At 36.8% G+C, this 19,321-nt stretch overlaps 1 protein-coding gene across 9 annotated transcripts in view; it reads left to right on the top strand.

Annotated features, from left to right (window-relative positions):
* The window catches only part of KTN1 (kinectin 1), a 118,982-nt gene that overhangs the window by 67,443 nt on the left and 32,218 nt on the right, over positions 1–19,321 (top strand). For 7 of the 9 annotated variants that reach the window (XM_045288236.1, XM_045288240.1, XM_045288242.1 and 4 more), the window contains 17 exons: positions 451–519; positions 2,391–2,425; positions 3,460–3,550; positions 3,892–3,960; positions 4,497–4,534; positions 4,637–4,718; positions 5,424–5,492; positions 12,246–12,280; positions 12,676–12,766; positions 13,538–13,606; positions 14,211–14,248; positions 14,878–14,968; positions 15,113–15,181; positions 16,964–17,001; positions 17,512–17,602; positions 17,691–17,759; positions 18,401–18,438. In XM_045288236.1, the coding sequence (XP_045144171.1) occupies positions 451–519; positions 2,391–2,425; positions 3,460–3,550; positions 3,892–3,960; positions 4,497–4,534; positions 4,637–4,718; positions 5,424–5,492; positions 12,246–12,280; positions 12,676–12,766; positions 13,538–13,606; positions 14,211–14,248; positions 14,878–14,968; positions 15,113–15,181; positions 16,964–17,001; positions 17,512–17,602; positions 17,691–17,759; positions 18,401–18,438 (1,082 nt within the window). The remainder of the gene's footprint in view (positions 1–450; positions 520–2,390; positions 2,426–3,459; positions 3,551–3,891; positions 3,961–4,496; positions 4,535–4,636; positions 4,719–5,423; positions 5,493–12,245; positions 12,281–12,675; positions 12,767–13,537; positions 13,607–14,210; positions 14,249–14,877; positions 14,969–15,112; positions 15,182–16,963; positions 17,002–17,511; positions 17,603–17,690; positions 17,760–18,400; positions 18,439–19,321) is intronic. The other 2 variants (XM_045288235.1, XM_045288239.1) reach the window with 1 other exon arrangement.

The raw sequence follows: 19,321 nt of genomic DNA, 5'->3' as shown, positions 1-19,321 counted from the left end.
TTGGTGGTGGAACCATCTGCCTTATCCCATGTCTGAAGTGGTGATGAGAAACTGTACCTTAACTTTTAAACAATTTTCAAAACCTGGCAATCAGTACAGTATGTTTGAAGATGTAGTTACCCACAGTCATGGACTCTTTGAATTACCGTATATACTCGAGTTTAAGCCGACCTGAATATCAACCTAGGCACCAAATTTTACCACAAAAACTGCCCAAAAAATGTGCCGAAAAAAACTTGGCTTATACTCGAGCTTATACCGTAGATTAGGAGTAGCACAACGTATTCTTCATCTTTACCTTATAAACTGTCTCTGAGATTTAAATGTGAGATCATTGTTGAAAATATAATGCCTTTCTAAAGATAAATGTACAGTCAATTGCTGTGTTCCAATACATTGTATATTTATTAATAGCATACTCCCCCTCTACCCCTTTTTTTATCTTGAAAGGATATTTTGGAGCAGAATGAGGCCTTGAAAGGTCAAATCCAGCAATTCCATTCTCAGATAGCGGCCCAGGTAATGGTGTTTAAAAACTTCTTATCAGTAGCTATAGCTTCCAACCCATGGGAGTAAACATCTGAGTGCCCATTGAGTGCCAAGCACTGGGCTGGCTGTCAGAAGTCTAGTCCAGTGAATCAACAACGATCATCCATGTGCTGAGCACTCAGGTAATTGTGCACATTGCTAATTACACTAGAAAGAAATCCAAATACGACTAATTGGTAGGTGAGTTAGAGTGGTTTTACCACAACAGGGGTGGGAAACATGTCTACAGTAGTGTTACATGAGAGGAATTGGCCAAACACTATTTAGAATATTGGTTTATGGACTAGACATGGCAGAAAGCCTATATGCCCTCAGGAGGTAGTGAACCATCACTTTCAGATTATGTTTGAAAAAGAATCCTTTTAAATCTGAACTTAAGTTCAGTAAATGAGAAATTGTGAACATTTGCCAGGTGGTACTAAACCTTTTAGCTACATTACTTTATAATATTCTATATGTGTTTCAGAACAAAAATAATACTAAGAAAAGGTAAAAATCTCCAAACATTTGTTGCTATAGGTACTGTAAACTTCAATTTTTGTTTTTCAGTGTTAAAATTCTAAAAGTTGTTTGTGGCAAACAAGCATTGGTTTACTAGAAATCTGACTTTTCTGTGTGTAAAGTGGTGTCATTACCAATCGCAGTGAATGGCACATAACCACACACCCCCATCGGGGGGAAGACCAACAGAAACCAGAGGGGAAGGGAGACAGCGGTCAGTGTGAGATTTGAAAATAATTAATAATCTACAATCTATCAAAGGGCCATGAGGGTTGGGGGAGGGAAAAGCAGAGGAGCTGATCCCAAGGGTTTAATGGAAAGTAAGTGTCTAGAAAAGAATGATGGAATATATGTACTAATATATTGGATACAATTGATGTATGGGTTGCAACAAGAGTTCTAAGAGCACCCAGTAAAATGATAAAAAAACAAACAAAAAAAAAAACTAAGATCAAAATCCCCAAACAACACATATTTGCCACGTGCTTACTTTATGAGTTAAAATGCAGTAATTGGAAAATTTTTAAATGAAAAAAAAAAATTAGATTATTTAAGTAGAAATATTGTGTACTATATATGTTCATGTTAAAATGTGAATATTATAAAAATAATAAAGTTGTGTTATTGTTAAAAACATTTTTATGGTCCAGATGAGTTTAGCTTTTAAGTTTAGAGCAGAAAAAAAAAAAAAAAAGTTTAGAGCAGGCAAACTCTTCCCCACAGCCAAATTGTTTTCTTTGTTGAAATTATAGTGTAAAATTAATTGGGAAAGAATTATTTAATACAGGAAAAGATATTTGTAAGTGATTGAGTGTCTATATATGTGTAAAATATCAATTCAGATTTGATTGAAATCTTAAATTATTAGCTGAGAGATAACTCTTGAAAATGTATTTGGAATTAAGTACTTAAAGATGCTCGAAGTTAAGTACTTTTTAAAAATGGGAAGACAAGATGGGTATTATCAAGGAGTGGTTACCTTGGTCCTGAAGTGGGTGATTTCATTACTGAAAGTTGTTACAAAAGAGAGAAGCACAGGGAAGTAAAACAAGGTTTGTTGCTGTTATTTGTTGACTATCAGTTTCCAGGTGGTACCAAGTTGCTTCATTTGCAATGTAGGTAATAGGTAATAGGTAGTTTCCTAGTACTGGCTGTTGGTGATCAAACTTGCTTTTTGCATAATAGCTATTGTTTATTGCCCACTCAGCCACGTGCCAGATACTGCTTAACTATATACATTAATTTCTCCTAATTTTAAACTCTGTTGTGATGATGATTATATAGCTTTTAAACTTTTTCTTGAGTGCTCTTAAATGTTGACACCGTTTTTTCTTCCTTAGACCTCTGCTTCAGTTCTAGAAGAACTGCATAAAGTGTAAGCCTGCCTTTCCACCCTTGTGTTATATTTGCTCAGTCATCAATAACTGATCCCTTGTGTTTAACTCTATTCTCTGACTTGTTAAGAAAATGTTCTTAACTAGAGTTTGAACAATTTCTTCTCTTTTTTCTATAAATGAATTTCACCTCTTAAACATTAGGTATTTGTGTGTTTAATGTCTTTACTGTAAAAAGATATGGGGAAGCTTTCTCTCATTTGAGATTTAGCACTTATGGGAGAAGTAATTGTGATCTGGGAGTTGTGGGAAGTCAGTTTTTATATCTAATAAGTAGCTGTAGCCATTCTACATCTAGCTATACAGAGGTATACCTAAAAGTTCTGGGTTTTTGTATTGACATGGGGCATTCAAGTTCCCAAGATCTGAAATCTGGCCTGTGAGCTTACACCAATTACAGGCAGTCCTGGATTTATGATGGAGTTCTGTTCTGATGACTCTGTTGTAAATTGGTTCTCACTTTAGTCAAATGCCTCTTTAAAAATTTTTTTCTGTAGCGTGCTATGTGGCAGTGTTTTGGACAGTAAGTCATAAAACTTTGAACATCTGTGAGTGAACATTAACAAATTATGTGCTGCAACAGTTTATGTACAAGGGGCCTTTGAAACTTTTGTGGAAAACTTTCATTGCCTTTTAATTCTGCTTTTCTGTGAGCTTTTGGAAGCCCCTTCACAGTACATATTACTAATGATGAGAAACACCAAAACAAAACCCACCTGTACATGTAAACTAAAACTCCCAGGAGGTCTTAAAGTGGACTTGGATGTAACTCAGATACATCATCATAAGTTTGTGGCTACTTTTCCCTAACTTCCCTGACCTTGAATTTTAGAACTAGAGGTATATGGGGTGTAAAGGGTTATAGAAATGCATGTGTCAGTGAACAAAGTGTGGGAAATGAAAGGTGCAGCCCGAGAGACTTCCTCAGTAAGGATAACCCTAGTTAAGAGTTTCACCCTTTGGTTTGTGATTTGCCTTCTAAGAGTTTATTTAGCAAATGTATTTCTTGTTAAAGGATTGCAGAAAAAGATAAGCAGATAAAACAAACTGAAGACTCTTTAGCAAATGAACTCGATCATTTAACAAGCAAAGAGGAAGAACTTAAGGTATAGTTATTCTTATAAATGACTCCAGCATTTTGTAGGATTCGATTGAATTTTGTATAGAGTATGAATGATTGTGAAAAATGGAAAATAATCTAGAACACACTTGAAAATTGTCCATCTCGTTATAAACTATCAAATTCTCTTCAGCCTTGTCAGAACAAAAGCTGCAGGGACTTTTCCCACATGGTATTATTCACCGTCATTTAATTGAGAAATATACTGAAAAATAGCAGTTGATGGTTTTGCTTTCTAATTTAACCTAAGAAACGTCACTTGAGATTTACAATCTCCAGTGTCAGTTATATTAAATATCACTAATACAATTTTTTTTCTTGTTCTAGGATATACAGAACATGAATTTCTTATTAAAAGCTGAAGTACAAAAATTACAGGCCCTCACCAATGAGCAGGTAGATATTTATTTCTTTTGAGAATTAAACTCAAAATTTCAGTTTTCCTGTACTTATTGTTAATTGGGTTTATTGTGCCTCCTCATTGTATTCATGGAGATGATAACTATAAAGGTTGCCTGTGTCTGTCTGCATGAGGTGCTTTCGGAACCGTCTTCTCTTTGGCCATGTCTATGGATTGACCTGCCTACCCAGATGTTACTGTTTTCATGTTGGAAGTAGTTGTTCAACCCAAGCCATTGATCACTCCCAGGATATCAAAAGAATCACTTAAAACTATCTTAATGTTTGTGTGGTCTTTTTTGTTTTGTGTTGGTAAATCCAGTGAGGCCGTGTAACTTTTATAAGGACAAATGTTGATCAGTGACAAGTCAAAAATATTTAGCATCAAAAAACCTACAGAAACACATAATATTGCTATAACTTTATTTTACATCAAGGCATAGAAATATAACTTCAGTTTATAAAGCATACATGAAACCATAGGTTTGAATGTTTTTTGGGAAATATAATTTTCATCTTGATTCCAACTACAGGCTGCTGCTGCGCACGAACTGGAGAAGATGCAAAAGAGGTGATTATATTGCTGAAAATATTGTTGTTTAGAAGTGAGAGTTGTGTGTAACCAGTGTAAACTATTTGAATGTGTTTTCATTCATGGTTTTCTTTCCCACAGTGTTCATGTTAAGGATGATAAAATAAGACTGCTTGAGGATAAGCTACAATGTGCGATTTCAAACAAAATGGGAGAATTTAAGGTGTGTGATAAAACACGTAAACTTATTTTGATGAGTGATAGTTTTCTTAAAGCAGCCTTGTATAATTGCTGGAATTACTTTGGAAGTACTACTCGTATAAGGTGACCAGATTTTAACATTGGTAAAGCGGGACACCATTGATAAAACTCATCCTGGCGAAATAGCCACATGGCGGCCGAAAACCGTATACCCTAGCTTGTCGTGCATTCTTTCTAAAATGGAACTTTTTAATAATGCCGCAGGACGAGGGAAAAATTGTTAAAAATCGGGACTGTCCCCCCAAAAGCGGGACGTCTGGTCACCTTATACTTAGATGAAGTCACTCTGACACAATGCTTTTAAAGTTTATTCGGGGGCTCGTAAAACATTGAATTTTGTCAGAGACTTTACTAACTCAATTGTATTTGTTCTTTCGGTAGACATTTGAGATATACTTTGTCCCATTTTTTCCTCTGCAATTTCACTTTGCACTGTGACTGTGGCATTTGCCTTCAGTGTCGTGACAGTACTAATCTCTGGTTACAGGCAGCAGTTTGAGTATTCCTAAGCATGCTCATCACCCGAGTACGTTTCTGTGGGCAATGATGCACATTATGAGCACTTTGAGCAATAATATGGATTTGGTTTTTTAAAAAAATCCATTTAAATATTCACACTTTTTACTTGTTCTATTATAAAATATTAAGTTGAGATTCTTTCTTCCAGATTTTAAATGACCAAAACAAATCATTAAAACTAGAAGTTCAGAAGCTACAAACCCTTGTTTCTGAACAGGTAAGGTGTTCATGAATTATGAGGTAGAAATAGCCAATATATAAAATCTGGTTCTTAAATAGTAACCATCTCCCTGATCTTGAAAAAAATTTGCATCAGCTTATGTTTTTCTTTTAATTGCATTTTTTGTTCATCTTTTTATTTATCAAGTATAAATTTTGAAAAATGAAGTTTCCTCTCTGAGGTGGTCAGTGCTAATTTATTCATAAGCAACACTCCCCTCCCACCCCATGTGATAAGGTGCATTAAAATATTTTATTTAACTATTTTGATGTATTTTGAAGCTAGCTTAGACCTTTGTTGCCCCATCCTTCCCTGTTCAGGTAGCACGGAGTATTAGACCGATGGAGGTGAAACCTACTGCCAGGACTTAAAAGCAGAGTGATGCTGATCATGTTTCTTCTGAGACCTCTCTTACATCAGAGGTTGTTAGATTTAAAAAGGAACTTTGTGTAAAGTGCTTAGCCTAGTGCTCTGCATATAGCAGGCATTAAGATTTAATTCCTAGTCCTTAGAACATTTATGCTTTTCCATCTCATTTGTACCCTCCTACCCTTGCCCACCCTTCAGTCTTTAATGATACCAAGCTGTTAGAACGACAGCAGCCTGACTAGGTATGGGGCTGTAAACCGGAGCCCAGCTGGCGTCTGTGCTTTGGCTGTTCCTAAGTGTCTGCTTCATACTGTTCTCCATAAAACTCTTCAAATTCTAGTTTTTAACTCTTGATGGTAGATGACACATTACAACGTAGGCTGCGGGTTTCTGTAATCCTGTTGTTTTTGTAATACACTTTTTAAAGAAACTGGAATGCAAATTACTATAAGCGATAGATTCCATTTAGTAGATGTATGCATTCTTTTTCTTTTATTTTAAAATTCATATTTATGCAGACATTGAATTTATGTAAATTGTTTACTTCTCAAGAAATATTTTGCATACGAAGTTTTATGCCTCCTCTTTAATTATTACTTTGCATATCATTACCCTTGCAAACTAAAGATAACAGGAGAAAATGTTGAGAGATACTCAGTTCAGGGACTAGATGTAAGTCTGATTCTTAAATCATACTCGTAGTTTTCTTTGTTGTAGACTAGTTTTTAAAAAAAGAATATTGCCTTGGTCCAACTATGTAACAGAGATACCCATCCACTCTGGGTCAGGAGAATAGTTAGACTTGGGACTATTTGTGTGAGGCCTCTTCCCCTGCTCCCTTCCCTTTTCTCTCTTTTGGTGTCTATCTATAGAAGATAGGCAGGATAAGCAAGCCTGAGGAAGACAGCAGTGGGACCGACAGCTGGAGGTGGGGGTGGGGGCTTATGGGAGTGGAGGAGGCTAGGGGAAAGGAGCACTGAGCCAATAATGACAGAGACAGTGGAAGAACAGGGTTCTAAAATTGACGGTGAGGAGGGTGTAGCGTCCTGGTCATGTTTGATCAATCGAAATGTATCCGAGAGGAATTAATGAGAGGAGAACAATGGGTAAACATGATAGTGGGGCAGGAGAAAAGAAGAAAGTAAAAATGATTTATATAAATATAAATATAGATCTGTATATATGTAAACATAAGTTATAAACAGGTTGGTGTGTGTGTGTAAATACAACAAGGAAGCAGATGGACTTTGAGCCTCTTCTTAAACTTTACCTCAGTACAAGAACGGCTTGTCCTAATAATGTGGCATTGTATGATACTCACCTTCCCAACATGATCGCTGAAGACAAAATGGGTGCATAAGCAAATATGGTAAAGAGAGCTGATGGTGCCTGGCAATTATAATATATAGCATACAAGGTCTTAAAGTCTTGGAGTTAATAAACAAGCAGCCACGTAGCAGGGAAGCAACAAAGCCCACATAGAAGACGCATACCAGCCTGTACAATCATGAGGTGTCTGCAGGACTAGGTATCAGAAGTTCAAAACTAAGCATTCACATTGATGTGAAGGAGCATGGCCGAAGCAGAGACTCGGAACCCACCTGTCAGATCATTGAACAGTCCCTCACAGATGGGCCACTGTAGTGTTAAATTGAAAGTGACACGGGGGGAGTGGGGGGCCAGCCCCACCCGCTGCTTGAACTCACTGGTTCAGTAATACTACTTCTGGGTTCAGTAATGCACAATTGTACGGTTGAGATATATAAGTATTATATTAATGTCATCGAGAGCATGAGAGATAATACAATAATACAGTCAGACATATTACATGGTAGCATTGCTCACCTCCGCCCCGCTTGGTGGTCCTCGTGGGGGGAACCCGGCTGCAGAGCAGGAGTCGCCTCCCTCGCGGGAGCAGCCCTCCCATCCATCGCCCTCATGGGAGCCGCCCTCACGGGGGGAAGCAGCCCTCCTTCCTCAGCCGCCCTCAGCCAGCCACCCTTGGCCAGCCACACTCCCGAGAACCAGGGAGCCTCCTTATTTATTGCTAACCACCCATCATATTACTTTAGGGGGATACATCACAGCATTATGCATCACAGAAAGGGGCAGTACAATTCATCCTTGAACAGGTTTCATCATTCTGGTGTCTCATACAATAAAGCAGGCAATTACTATCCTGGGAGGCATGCAAGCCCCCTGATAGCAGATAACAACCTACGTCATAGAGAGGGGTTGTAACATAGGCAATACAAGCAATAGGAGGGGGATGACCTAGGGGTGAACCGCAATAGTAGGAGGAGGGAATAGGGGGGCATGTGTGGCAAGATAGTAGCCTAAGCTTAGTCATCTTAGAGTGGTCCCGGGCTTGCCTATGGGCACTGCTTCAAGGGAACAATAACAGAAAGGAATGGGCTTTATTTGTTGTGGGATAAGCAGTGGTGTCTGCTTGATCTAGACAGCTGATACCTCTCAGTGAGAATGACTCCCAATCCACTCTTGATGGCTGATGTTAGGGAGAATAACCTCTGACCTACTTTCGCTGCCTAGTGAACAATCATTCTCAAGCTAAGTCTGGTACATATTTTGGGGAGACAACTTAAGAGAAATCCTTCTGCTCCTCACAGACCACGTGAACAGGATGATAATCTAGAGAGCAGTGTAGCACTGATGAAACACATGGCTATCTTCCAGTTCTTCAATACGTCCTCCTCCTACTCTTATGGTCTTTGTTTTACCTCATTAATATTGTTGGACCTTTATATGTGCATTTGTATGATCAAGATCGTTTGATACATGAAAGCTAAGATAGGTAACCCTTCAGAAACAGTAACGGGAATAATGATTCCCTGAGGGTATGGGAGGGGATGGAGGTGGGGGGGTGGTACCGGAGCTGATAGCAATGATGAATGTATAACCACACTTGAGGGTAACATAACAAAATGGCAAGTGCATTGATATTTTGGTTGGTGTAAGATATGGCAAAAATTAATAACAATAATTACAATAATAATATAAAAAAGGGTTCCTGGGGGTTAGGGTGGGGAAGGGAGGGGATAAAGGGAAGTGAGCTGATATCAAAGAGTTCAAGCAGAAAGAAAATGTTTTGAAACTGATGGTGGCAGCAATTGTACGATTTTGTTTGATCTGATTGAATTTATGGATTGTTAAAATAGCTGTAAGCGCTCCTAATAAAATGATTAATAATAATTAAAGAAGAATATTCATCACCTCTAAACTTTCCCTTCCCTTCCTCACATCTAAAATCTGGATGTGTCTTAGGGTCTCTAGTTACAGTTTAGTTAGCAGCATTTAAAATTTGTTGTGATGGACGGACGACAGAAAAGTGGTGAAGGGAGACGTCAGACAGTATAAGACATGAAAAAATAATTATAATATTATCAAGGGTTCATGAGGGGTGGGGTGGGGAGGGAGGGGGAAAAATGAGATGCTGATTTCCAAGGACTCAAGTAGAAAGAAAATGTTTTGAGAATGACGATGGCAACAAATGTGCTTGACACTATGGATGCATGTATGTATTGTGATACGAGTTGTATGAGCCCCCAGTAAAATGATTTTAAAAAGAAAAAAAAGAGTTGTAACCCAATAAAATGATCTTTTAATAAAAAAAAAATAAATAAAATCTGTTGTGATACACATAAAATGCACACGTGTGGTTTGAATTTGATAAATGTGGCAGATACTGTCATTGTGCCAATTCTTACTTGGAGGAGTCCAGTGCTGTTTTTCTGTTGGTTACCAGAGATTCTGAACCATATTTCTATTGCATATATAAAGTCTTAAACTTTCTAAAATTAACTTTGTGGAGTTTAAAACAAATGCCTAGAAATTTCTGAATCTATCATTAGAATTCCAGTATTTTAGTGCTGGTAACTCAAACTTAGGTTTAAACAAAAAACCTTAAAACTTTAAAAATCAACCTTTTAACAACAGTTCTTTAGTGATAGGTATTATTTTCCATTATTAGACAGTAGTAAACTCAACAACTTTAGCATTTTATGTGCCTTAAAGATAATACCATCTTTAAGAATTGTTAATTTAATATCTTACGTAAAATTCCTAGCACATGTCAAAGTTAACATTTTAGAAAGATTTACTTCTTACTGAGTTAGCCCTTTATTTACTGTAAAGTTTCTATGTATTGAAGCTATTACAATAGCGTAACAGTTTCAGTATGCCACGGATTTTTGTTAAGAACGAAATATTGTTAATACAATGTATAGAATAAAAAAGTCAATACAGTCCATAGTCACATTCTTGGATTTATTTAAAAGAATACTTTTGCAAGATGGGAAAGTCATTATTTTGTGACACCAATTTATGATCTACCATTGGAAATTCTTAGAATGGCTTTTCTAGTTCTGAAAGCCCTCTCTCCTCACCCCTCCCCTTTTATAGTCAGGAAATCACTTGATTATATGTTTTGGGGTATAGCTGTTATTATTTATTTAATCTTAGCAGACCAAAGGAACCTATTTTCAGTTTTTTTTGTACTCATTTTTATTGGTATTACTAGTGAAAGAAGTAAAGCTTTGTATGATTTTAATTTCTCTCATGTCCACCTTTCTTTAACCCCTTCCTACCCATGAGTCAGAATTCCAAGTGTCAGTTGAGAGGTGAACAGTTTAGTTATGTAAAGCCCTCAATCTCTTTGCCCCCATGGATTTCTGTTTTAATTCTGTGGGAATAGACTGAGTTTATGAAAGTGGAAGCCAGATCTGATGATGCCAGGTGGTTGTTTCTTCAGGTGTAGGAGGCAGAAACAGGTAAGGTAACTTGTTTATGCACTAAAGGGCAGATTTTATTTGTGTGTAGCCCTATAAATGGTCACATGATGCAAATAAATCAGTTATTTAAGATGTCATATTTTCATTTAATGTAAAACATCCCCTCCCTCCCTTTTTTTCCAGGGGTGGAGAGATTCTAAGTTGGCCTACTTTTTTAAATATCTTGACTTCATCAAAGGAACAACATTATTTTTCTTGTAGATGTTTAGGATTCAGTGGTTAGGATGATTAAAAAACTACAAGAGTAAGACGTTTCATCTCTCCATCTTGCTTCCTGATTGTATTGCAGAGACATAGCTTTGAAAATCATCCAGAGAGGAGGCAATAGGGTTGCATATTTGAGATCAATAAAACGTGAAATAAAATTGTTGAGTGTTAAGTTGAGTCAATTTTGTGCAATTGAATATTGGATGAAGTGTTAATAACTTAACAGCTACTTTCTCGAACAGAGTAGAACGGTTCCTTACGTTTTTTGAGGCTGTGTATGTTAACGGGATCAGACAGCCTCATCTTTCTTATGGGGAGTGGCTGATGTCTTTGAACAACCAACCTTGTCTAACCAGCCAAACACTTAACCCACTGTAAACTTACTAAAGAAATTCAGTTCATCAAATATTTATTTACTAATTAAGTATATGCCAGGTACATGATAAGGCTATAGAGGTGAATGAAACTTGGTTCCTGTCCTCTGGGTATGGCTCAATATGAAAAAATAGAAGAATGTGATGAATAAAGTTATTGAAATATGTATATAGGAAGAAGTAATGAATTCTGTTTGAAAGAAAGGATGGATTACTATGAAGGATTTGGGAAAATGTCCATGAATTTTCCACATAGCTACAGTCTTCAAAGCCGTGGCAATGTGTCGCAAAATGGTGTAGTCAGAGAATTAGTATGATCCTGTGCGTGTATAAAGCAAGGGGCAAGGACTAGAGGAACATTTGCTGTAGTGCCATCATGGATTTAGGGAACACTGGCTAAGTGCTGCGCTGCTGGTTAAACAGTTGGCACTTTGATCTCACCAGCGTCTCACATGTAAAAGATGTGGCAGTCTGCTTCCATACAGATTTACAGCCTTGCAAACCCTTGGGGCAATTCTGCTTCGTCCTGTAAGGTCACTATTTAGTTGGAATCAACTTGGTAACAATAGGTGAGGTCTTTAGAATCGTGAGTTTACAGAGCCCTGGTGGGCTTAAGGGTCAAGGACGTGTCTGCTAACAGAAATAAATGGTCCATGTTTAGCTTCTACCAGCTGCTCTTGCAGACAGATTCTTATCCTCAAGCTAAGGGGCTTTTTTTAATGGTAATTTGAAAAATCACCCCTAATACAGGAATTCATTTTGCCTGCTGATTTTGTACCTCATCATTTTTTGGTGTCTTGTATCTATCTTCGTGTCTTTTTTGAATTAAATATTCTCTGAGGACTAGCAGTCGTCAAACACAGGCCCTTGTCCTAAGTTTTGTGTCTAATTAAAATCTTAACAGAATTTTTACAGAACTGTTTTCCTAATATAGTTTTTTACTTCATGAAAACTGGATAAAATTAAACTTTTTTTGATTTTTTTCCTTTTAGCCTAATAAAGATGTTGTGGAACAAATGGAAAAATGGTAAGAGTTTAAAATTCTTTATGTTTTAATAACCTATTTCTCACAAATTGGAGATACTGGAATAAGTAGCTGCATTATTAGTCTAGATTTTCAAAGTACCGTTTGTACTTTGTAATGAAAGAGAGCAGTATGCTATTGATTTCTTTGGGATTACGTTATGATTTGAGATGCCACGTGTGGCACCAGTGTACTGGTTGAGGTTAGCAGGGAAACATGTATTAAATCAGTACGTACTACTTACTGGTGAAGTGCATGGACATACCTTTACACCGTCATCAGAAATCCTGAGAAACTTTGCTAGAATGAAAAGTTGTATTGGGCTGGTGTACAAGTATTTTGGAATGATTTCATTTCTCTTGGGGCAAAAAAATGTGCTAAAAATACCTTAATTTCAGCATCCAAGAAAAAGATGAGAAGTTAAAGACTGTAGAAGAATTACTTGAAACTGGACTAATTCAGGTGGCGACTAAAGAGGATGAATTAAAGGTGACACTTTGTAGATTTGTTTATCTGGTGGTTAATTCAGTGAACAGAAGAGGGGTTTCATTGTAATGAGTACCTGGGTTACCCAAAGATTCTAACCTTGCTATTAAGGATTTGCATTTTAGAAATTTATATCATGTCTTTTTTCATTATATTAAAGGTAGTTGGATGTAGCATCCACTGTCTTAATGATGTTGCTATCATGGTTAAACTTTGTAATATATGAGGGGACTTAAAACAGTCATAGAAAAAGAATTAAGAGACAGTGGAATTTTCAATGAATTTTTGAAGTCCTCTCGTGTACTTTCCCATCTTGCCCCCCTACTGGAACAATAGCCAGCAGACTTTTTAAGAAGCTCATGAAAAGATATGAGAGTAGAAAAGAAACACTTCAGTTTATTTTGTGATTTTTATTCGCCTTAACTAACTTGGTATGGACAGGATAAAAGAAACATGTTGAAGTACATATATGGATGTAGAGAGGAAATGGTATAACTGGCAGTGTTACACTGTGTATTTTTGAGGTTCTGGAAATATAAGTAGAAACATTTGTGGGAATAATCAAAGGAAAAATTAATATGTCTAACAATAGAAGCTACCATCCTGTGAATCAGTGGAGAAGTGGGATTTCTGACCCAGAGTGAAAAAGAAGTGCCAAACTTCCTCCCTCCCTCCACCACCCACTCCCAAATTAACGTATTTTGAGAAGGTAGCTATTAGTTTATCAGGGGAAAAAAACAGCAAGTATTTTGTGCTTCTGTTTCTTTGAAAAAGGTATTAAGAAAAGAAAACTCATCTCTGACGAAGGAAGTCCGAGACTTAAAGGCTAAACAAAGTGATCAGGTAATGTATACAGTCGATCTTACAACCAATTCTCTTTTTATAATAAATAGTGAGTAAACTGTCACATGCAGACATACCGTATCTGTTAACCACCAAATTCCAAAATGAGAATTATCATTGATAGTTTTAATTGATGAATAGGTATTGATTTCAGTATTCGTGATGTTGGAGTTTTTTGAACATAGGCTGTAGCCAGGCATTGTGTGGCATACCCTAGAGACATTGGTACTGTTTCTTACTGTAGCGCTGAAGATGACTTGAGAACATAAACACAAGGCTATACGTAATAGTAAAAAAAAAAGCTGCTTGCAACTAGGCAATTTAAAAAGTTTCTCCTTACATAAATTAGATGTACTAATTTAATAATCTTGACAAATATCTAACGATTTTTCTTTTGGCTTAAACCTGTAAGTAATGCCAAAGCTGCTTACTTCCAAAATGCCAGTTATTTGCATCATTATGGCATTAAAATATTTAGAAAAGACTTAATTCTCAGGTTGTTTTCTCCATTTGGCTTTTGGTGTGATGGATGAGTAGAAGGATAATATCCTTGACTAGTTCTGCCCCATTTATATTCTAAGTGGGACGTCTTTTCTGTTTCCAGGTTTCCTTTGTATCTCTAATTGAAGAACTCAAGAAAGTGTAAGTGATGACATTATTATAAACTGGTCTGTCTCTTTTTGTCTATTTTCTTAGTGCTCTTAAAATTTGTGAGTTAGCTGACACGATTTAGCCTTCAAAACCTATTTTCATAGTGTCATACATTTTCTTACTTTATAGCATTGTACATTTTAGTACAGTAAAAATTATTAGCAGGCTACGTATAATAGAGAGATCCATTCTTTACATATCCTCTTAACGTTTTTATTAACTTTAATGCATTCATTGTGTATCCGTTCTGCCCCAGGCTCGGAGCTCTGTAAGCCATATGCTGTGTGGAATTTGATGTTTCTTGGTGTTATTTGGGTTACAACTCTTACGCTCCTCATATACAGTCAAGCAGCATCACCGACTTCTTCCAGTGTACTTAGGCACCAGCCACACGATCATTAATGATTTACATAAATTTTACTTTCTTGTATACCTCATTCAGGAGGAGCTTGTAGAGTATGTCTGCCTTTCTCATTCTCTGCCCCTGTCTGCATTTCTGCTTCAAATGGCAAGGGTTGATTTGGAGAAGCCCGCACATGATTTGGTGTTATTTTTACACCTTAGTTGGTGGATCGTGGTGAGTTTTTTTCAGGTTAATAATGTATGTTTCTTTATCTAAGGATTCATGAGAAAGATGGAAAGATCAAATCTGTAGAAGAGCTTCTAGAAGCCGAACTTCTCAAAGTTGCTAATAAGGAAAAAACCATTCAGGTATTGGGACAGAGAGAACTATGCTTTTTGTTTACCAACTGTAGTTCATACTGTTTAATTTCATGTGTTTGTCCGTGCATTGCATTTTGTGTCAATTTCTGTGCGTTTCCATTGTCCAATCTTGTCTGTTTTGTCCTTGTCAAGGATTTGAAACAGGAAATAGAGGCTCTGAAAGAAGACGTAGGAAAAATCCAGCTTGAAAAGGCTCAACAGGTAACAACCCCAGAGCCGCAGCATGACAGATTTGTTAGTGTGTGCGTTCTTTAGGGGCTCTGTTTGTTTCTTTCTCAGTTACCCAGGAAAGAACTGGGACGTATGCTGTCAGTATATTGGACTATGTGTTTGTCTGTCTGTCTGTCTATCTATCTATCTATCTATCTAGATCTATCTGTTTATGCCTAATTTGAAAAACTCATTGATATTTTAATCCCTGTATCTTTTAGGACTTAGTATCTTTTCTGGAATGTTTCCCATATTAATGAGTTATTTTAGTTTGCTAACTTGAAAAACAAAGCACATAAGTAATTCAAATCTTTTTTCTTAGTGCATGTATTCTTTTGTTTACCTGCATGGACCAAAATGGTTGAATATGGATGTGTTAGTCTGGGTACTTTAGAGAAACAAATCCACAGAAATGATGTATAAGAGAGAGTTTTAGAAGGTTAAGTGCGCGTCAAGAAAATATTCCAACACAGTGCTCCCCACGCCCACAAGTCCAACATTAGCCCATTAACCCATATGTCCAACACCAATCCACAAAGTCCTCCATCTCACAAAACACACACTCTAATGACAGTTGCAGGAGGAAAGCTGAATCAGGGAATGTGTAAGCATCTCAGCGCTGGCAAGGGTCTCTACACGGGTGCTCCAGCACCCAGGACTGCATCAGGGTAGGTCCATGTGGCTTCTCCTTGGGGATGTCTTACAGGAAGTCAGCCTTGCAAGCTGAAGCAGGGAACTGGCTAAGGCAGCTGCACCCTGGTGCGACCATCACAAAGCAAGAGACCTGAGAACTCGAAAGGCGAGGCTCACTGAACCATTTATCCCTCCGCCCTTCAATTAACCCCACGTGTTTATCGCCTAGGTTGGCACAATGAACTGACTCAATGGATCAATCAACCTCTGCCTGTAGAACGGAGTAGAACTTGCATTGGGGATTTCAGAGGTTGATGTGATCTAGTCAGACTCAAACATGGTTTTTGGTGAATTTAATCTGGAAAGATTTCATTGGTAAAAAGTGGTGAGATGGCATGGAAGAATGATTTGTTCGCTCATCCATCCAACAGATTCAGCAATAGTTTATTGAGTCCTCCTCTTGTCAAGCATTTGCTAGTGATTGGAGGTAATGTGTGGACCAAACAGGATGTTATAAGATTGAGAATTTCAGAAAGGCTGGCCCTGAAGAACGGACATCTAAGCCAAGGTCTGAAGAAGGACTGTGAAGGAAGCGTGGGGATCGAAGTGCTGTTGGGTTGTGTATGATAAGATTTACAGAAGCCCAGTGTATTTAAACAGTAGGAGAAAGGAAGGTTGTCAGTTCTCAGGAGGGTTTATTGTCTCAGAAACCTTGGGGAACAGTTTTATTCTGCTCTATAGAGTCGTTATGAGTGTGAATGAATGAGTTAATGGCAGTGGGTTTGCTTTGTAAAATGTGTTTATTGAAAAGTAATTGGCTTTGAATACTGTTGATAGAGAAAAGGTCTGATAGGTGCTAGATACGTGAACAGTTACTCCTTCAATTTTAACAAGTTTTAGAACTATCACTTATTTTAGACATTTATTACCCTCCTCCTTGCACTGTCATTCCCCTTTATGTGCTTAATATATTACTCTCACTGTCAAGGGAAGGAGAAACCAAAACACATTTCATTTGGCATGAATAATTTAATTAGGCTATTGGTAATTTGAAGTTGTACATTTTCAAGAATTGTCATAAAGCTTAATTAGATAAATTGAATGAACGATGAGTTGTTCTTTCTGTTCTTTATATTTTAGTTATCCATCACTTCTCAAGTTCAGGAGCTTCAGAAATTGTAAATACCATTTCTTTCATTGTCTTTTAATAATGCTTTTCTAAAAGTTAAATGCAGTTACAAAGTCATAACTTCTTTTCATTTGATTCCCAAGTAGTGGGAATATCAAAATGTATCTCAAAAGACTGAGGGAAGCCTTAACAAGTTTTTATAGTGATCTAACCTATAATTCTCCCTCCTCCCACCCAGAGAAATCTTATTTTTTATGGTTTATAATCTGTGCATGACCTTAAACTAAGATGTTGCTCTTTGTTCATTTTTGTATTGTGAAACTGGTTGACTGTGTCATCCTTAATTCTTAGAGTGATTTATTCTCCAAAACCTTGTATGCCTCTTATACTTATGATAGCTTTTAGTGAAAGATGACACCACTGAAATGATGTCAAAACATAGCTCCTTTTAATCCCTTTGGGCTCTGAGTATTACAGTATCTTTTTTTCAGTATATGGTACTTTTGCTTTTTATGGACATGTCATAGTTTTCACTTATTTCTCATTAATTTGTTATCAGATTAAAAGGAAAGGAGGAACAGATGAATAGTATGAAGGCTGTTTTAGAAGAAAAGGAACAGGACTTAGCAAACAGGGTGAAATGCTTACAGGTGAAATGTTAAACGAAAAGTTAAAACAAAATCAAAACTCGTTTTGATACCTGAATATCAAATTAAATTCATACCTACTCTTTTTAAGGATCTTCAAGAAGAAAACAAATCTTTTAAAGCTGAGATCCAAGAGGAAGCACAGCATAACTTGAAAGAGGTAGAGTACAAATAAATTACTAGTATATTCCAAACAAACCAAACCACCGAGTCGGCTCTGACTCGTAGGGACCCTGTCGGACCCAGTCAAACGGCCGGGGTAGGTTTCTGAGGCTGTCAATCTTCATGGGAGTAGAAAGCCTCCTCTTCTGTGAAGTGACTGGTGGTTTTGCAATAGCGACCTTGCCGTTCGCAGCCCAACATGTCACTGACTATACATAGGGAATAAGAAATCTTTATTGTTTCAAAAAGTGAGGAAGTTAATATGGTCTCAGTTTACTTGCTATAAACATTTGCTGTACCACAGATTTTTGTTGTTGTTGTTGTTGTTTAACTTACTGTCTGATCTATCAACCTGGAACATAAAAGCATTTCCTTTGCTTTATTATTTCAGGTGGAATTCTTAAAGCTCTTTCTTAACTGTGTTAAATTGGTATATCAATGTTCAATCTTTTATGAAATGAATACTAGAGATTAAGCTTAATAAAGAAAATCCATTCTTTTGTTCTATTGTAAGTAGCCCAACCTTTAAATTTAATTCATATTATTGTGTTTGCATTGTATTGGTAGATGATACTATATACATGCTAATAGGACCTTATCTATTTGGTTTAGAATTAATTATGTGAATCTGTTCCTTAGACATATTCTGCATCACGATTTAAAGAACTTGAGACTGTGTAAGTATGCTTTTAGTCAGTATTTTGAACAAAAACTTGAGTTACTCTCTAGAATGTGCCTTGAATATTATGATGGATTTTCCTCAAAATCAGCTCCGTTTTTAAGTAGGAATTATACCTCAGAGATTGCATTTCTATTTGGAACAATAAAACAGAGGCCTTTTATATGTTTCGAAATACCACACTATTCTCTCCATACCCATTCGTTCAATTCTTTTTTTGTGGGGCGGGTGGTGTTCACGATTTATTTCTGACACCCAGGACCCTCCTGAATGTTCATATATTCTTTCTGCATATGTAGACTGATTTTATTTGTCTTCCCGTTCCTTTATTATTATTTTTTTTTAGCAAAGCACATTTATTAAAAAGAGTAGTTAATTATCTCAAAATCATTTTAATAGTTTGAAGAGTAAATGTTAAATTAATCAGCAGATAGTCTTATTCACAATATTTATCTTGACGATTGGTATCATTCTATAATAATAACTTGCTTATTTATAAGTAGTATTTGTTGTTATAGCAATTATCCGATTGTTGAATATAAAAATATTGAGTCTGCTAAGTATCATTCTTTGTTTATAGTTGCTCATTCGGGATAATGTCTATCGGAGCAGAGAAAGTTTCTCTTCTTAAGGTTAATTAGGCCGCAGTGTGTGAGGGAGTGGAGTCTCTGGACCTCAGAATTACTTTTAAGGAATTCTCCTTTCATATGATGCCATCAGTCTTCACTGATTCTCGTTCAAAAACCGAAAAGTGGGTGAAGGGAGACGTCGGACAGGGCAAGATATGACAAAATAATAATTTATAAACTATCAAGGGCTCATGAGGGAGGGGGGAGCGGGGAGGGAGGGGAAAAATGAGGACCTAATGCCGGGGGCTTAAG

The sequence above is a fragment of the Echinops telfairi genome, unplaced genomic scaffold (genome assembly GCF_000313985.2).
Source record: "Echinops telfairi isolate 266 unplaced genomic scaffold, ASM31398v2 ScPeMD7_18;HRSCAF=68, whole genome shotgun sequence".
Lineage (NCBI taxonomy): Eukaryota > Metazoa > Chordata > Mammalia > Afrosoricida > Tenrecidae > Echinops > Echinops telfairi.
This window is presented reverse-complemented; position numbering and strand designations above follow the sequence as displayed.